Raw genomic sequence first — 2,032 nt, 5'->3', positions numbered from 1 at the left:
ATGTTCCACCAGGTAAGAATTGCAACTGAAACTTTTCCTACAATCTTGGCATTCATACGGTTTCTCTCCTGTGTGAGTCCTCTGATGTATCACCAGATAGTAACTCTGACGGAAACTTTTCCCACAATCTGGACACTTATATGGTTTTTCTCCTGTGTGAGTCCTCTGATGTTTAACCAAGTCGGAATTGTGAGTGAAATCTTTCCCACAATCTGAACATTCATAGGGTTTCTCTCCCATATGACTCCTCTGGTGTTTCACCAGGTAGGAATTTTGGCTGAAACATTTTCCACAATCTGGACACTGATATGGTTTTTCTCCTGTGTGAGTTCTCTCGTGTATCACCAGGTTGGAATGCTGACTAAAACTTTTCCCACAATATAGACATTCATATGGTTTCTCTCCTGTGTGAGTTCTCTGGTGTCTCACCAGCTTGGAATTCTGAATGAAACTCTTCCCACAATCCGGACACTTATAAGGTTTGTATCCTGTATGAATCCTCTGATGTTCCACCAGGTGAGAATTTGAACTGAAACCTTTCCCACAATCTTGGCACTCATATGGTTTTTCTACTTTGTGGGTCTTCTGGTGCTTCACCAGTTCAGATTTGCAACTGAAACTTTCTCGACATTCTGCACACTCATACAGTTTCTCTCCCATGTGAGTCTTCTGGTGAAACACCAAGTTGGAATTCCGAATGAAGCTTTTCCCACAATCCAAACACTGATACCGTTTGTCCTCAGTGTGAGTTCTCTGGTGTATCACCAGGTGAGAATTCCGTTGGAAAATTTTCCCACAATCACATTTATATGGTTTCTCTCCTGTGTGAGTCCTCTGATGTTTCACCAGGTCAGAATTGGAACTAAACACTTTCCCACAATCACATTTATATGGTTTCTCTCTCATGTGAGCCCTCCCATGTTTTGCCAGGTAGGAATTTCGACTGAAACATTTCCCACAATCATGACATTTAAATGGTTTCTCTCCTGTGTGAATCCTTTGATGTTTCACCAGGTCAGAATTCTGACTGAAACCTTTCCCACAGTCTGAACACTGATACGGTTTCTCTCCTGTGTGAGTCCTCTGGTGTATCATCAGGTAGGAATTCTGAGTGAAACTCTTCCCACAGTCTGGACATTTATATGGTTTCTCTCCCGTGTGAGTCCACTGATGTTTAACCAGGTCAGATTTCCGAGAGAAATCTTTCCCACAATCAGGACACTCGTACGGTTTCTCTCCTGTGTGAGTCCTCTGATGTTCCACAAGGAGGGAATTCCAACTGAAACCTTTCCCACAATCTGGGCACTCATATGGTTTCTTTCCTGTGTGAGTGCTCTTGTGTCTCACCATTTCAGTCTGTATGCTAAATCTTTTGCCACATTGCGAGCACTGGTAGCGCTTCTCTCTGGTATGGGTCATTCCATGAATCATGAGTGAGCTATTCTGTGTAAACATTAAGCTGCACTCCAAATATCTGTATCGCTTTTCACTGGGTAGATCGTCTTGTGCGAAATCACTTGTGATCTGCAACCTCTATTTTCCCCACATTAGGCAGTCTGTGAGGTTTTTCCAATTCTTGGATTCTTGAGGAAGCCAAAAATGTTTCTAATCACTTACTTGGAGGTTGAATGAAGTCATTCTTAACTTCCTGAAAGTTATTGCCTGCCAATTTTGGCTATTCAAGGGACCTTTTCCTTCCCGCCGACTTCCGGTTATTTCTACTTTTTTAAAATTTGGATATTATCCCCCTTGACTTCTCATGTAATGTTTCCTTGAGTTGCACATACACTATTTTTCCAGCTCAAGACTTTGTTCTTGTTATTCTCTCCCTTGTCTCTCACCTGATGAGAAAGGAGAAGAGTTTTCAAAATTTCTGGAGGAAGTGGGAAAGGTTTTGATTGATGGTTTGTTTTGCATTTTAATGCTGCTTCTCATTCTGTTGTCCAGAGTGTTCTTCTTGGCATCCTCTTTATCTGTAAGATTCATATTAATGGGTTAGTTTCATTATTGTTTAACAGATCAGTGCAGGATA

The 2,032-nt window shown here is 41.6% G+C and overlaps 1 protein-coding gene across 1 annotated transcript in view; it reads right to left on the bottom strand.

Moving 5' to 3' along the window:
- Window positions 1-9: 9 nt before the first annotated feature.
- The window catches only part of LOC107299810 (zinc finger protein 585A-like), a gene marked incomplete at its 3' end in the record, with an annotated part of 29,950 nt that continues 27,927 nt past the window's right edge, over window positions 10-2,032 (bottom strand). Inside the window, exon 4 of the mRNA XM_029286877.1 lies at window positions 10-1,391. Within this exon, the coding sequence (XP_029142710.1) occupies window positions 10-1,391 (1,382 nt within the window). The remainder of the gene's footprint in view (window positions 1,392-2,032) is intronic.

This window comes from Protobothrops mucrosquamatus, unplaced genomic scaffold (assembly GCF_001527695.2).
Source record: "Protobothrops mucrosquamatus isolate PMUCROS unplaced genomic scaffold, P.Mucros_1.0 scaffold5512, whole genome shotgun sequence".
Taxonomy (NCBI): domain Eukaryota; kingdom Metazoa; phylum Chordata; class Lepidosauria; order Squamata; family Viperidae; genus Protobothrops; species Protobothrops mucrosquamatus.
The sequence above is the reverse complement of the archived record's forward strand: the minus strand, read 5'-3'. Positions and strand labels throughout refer to the sequence as shown.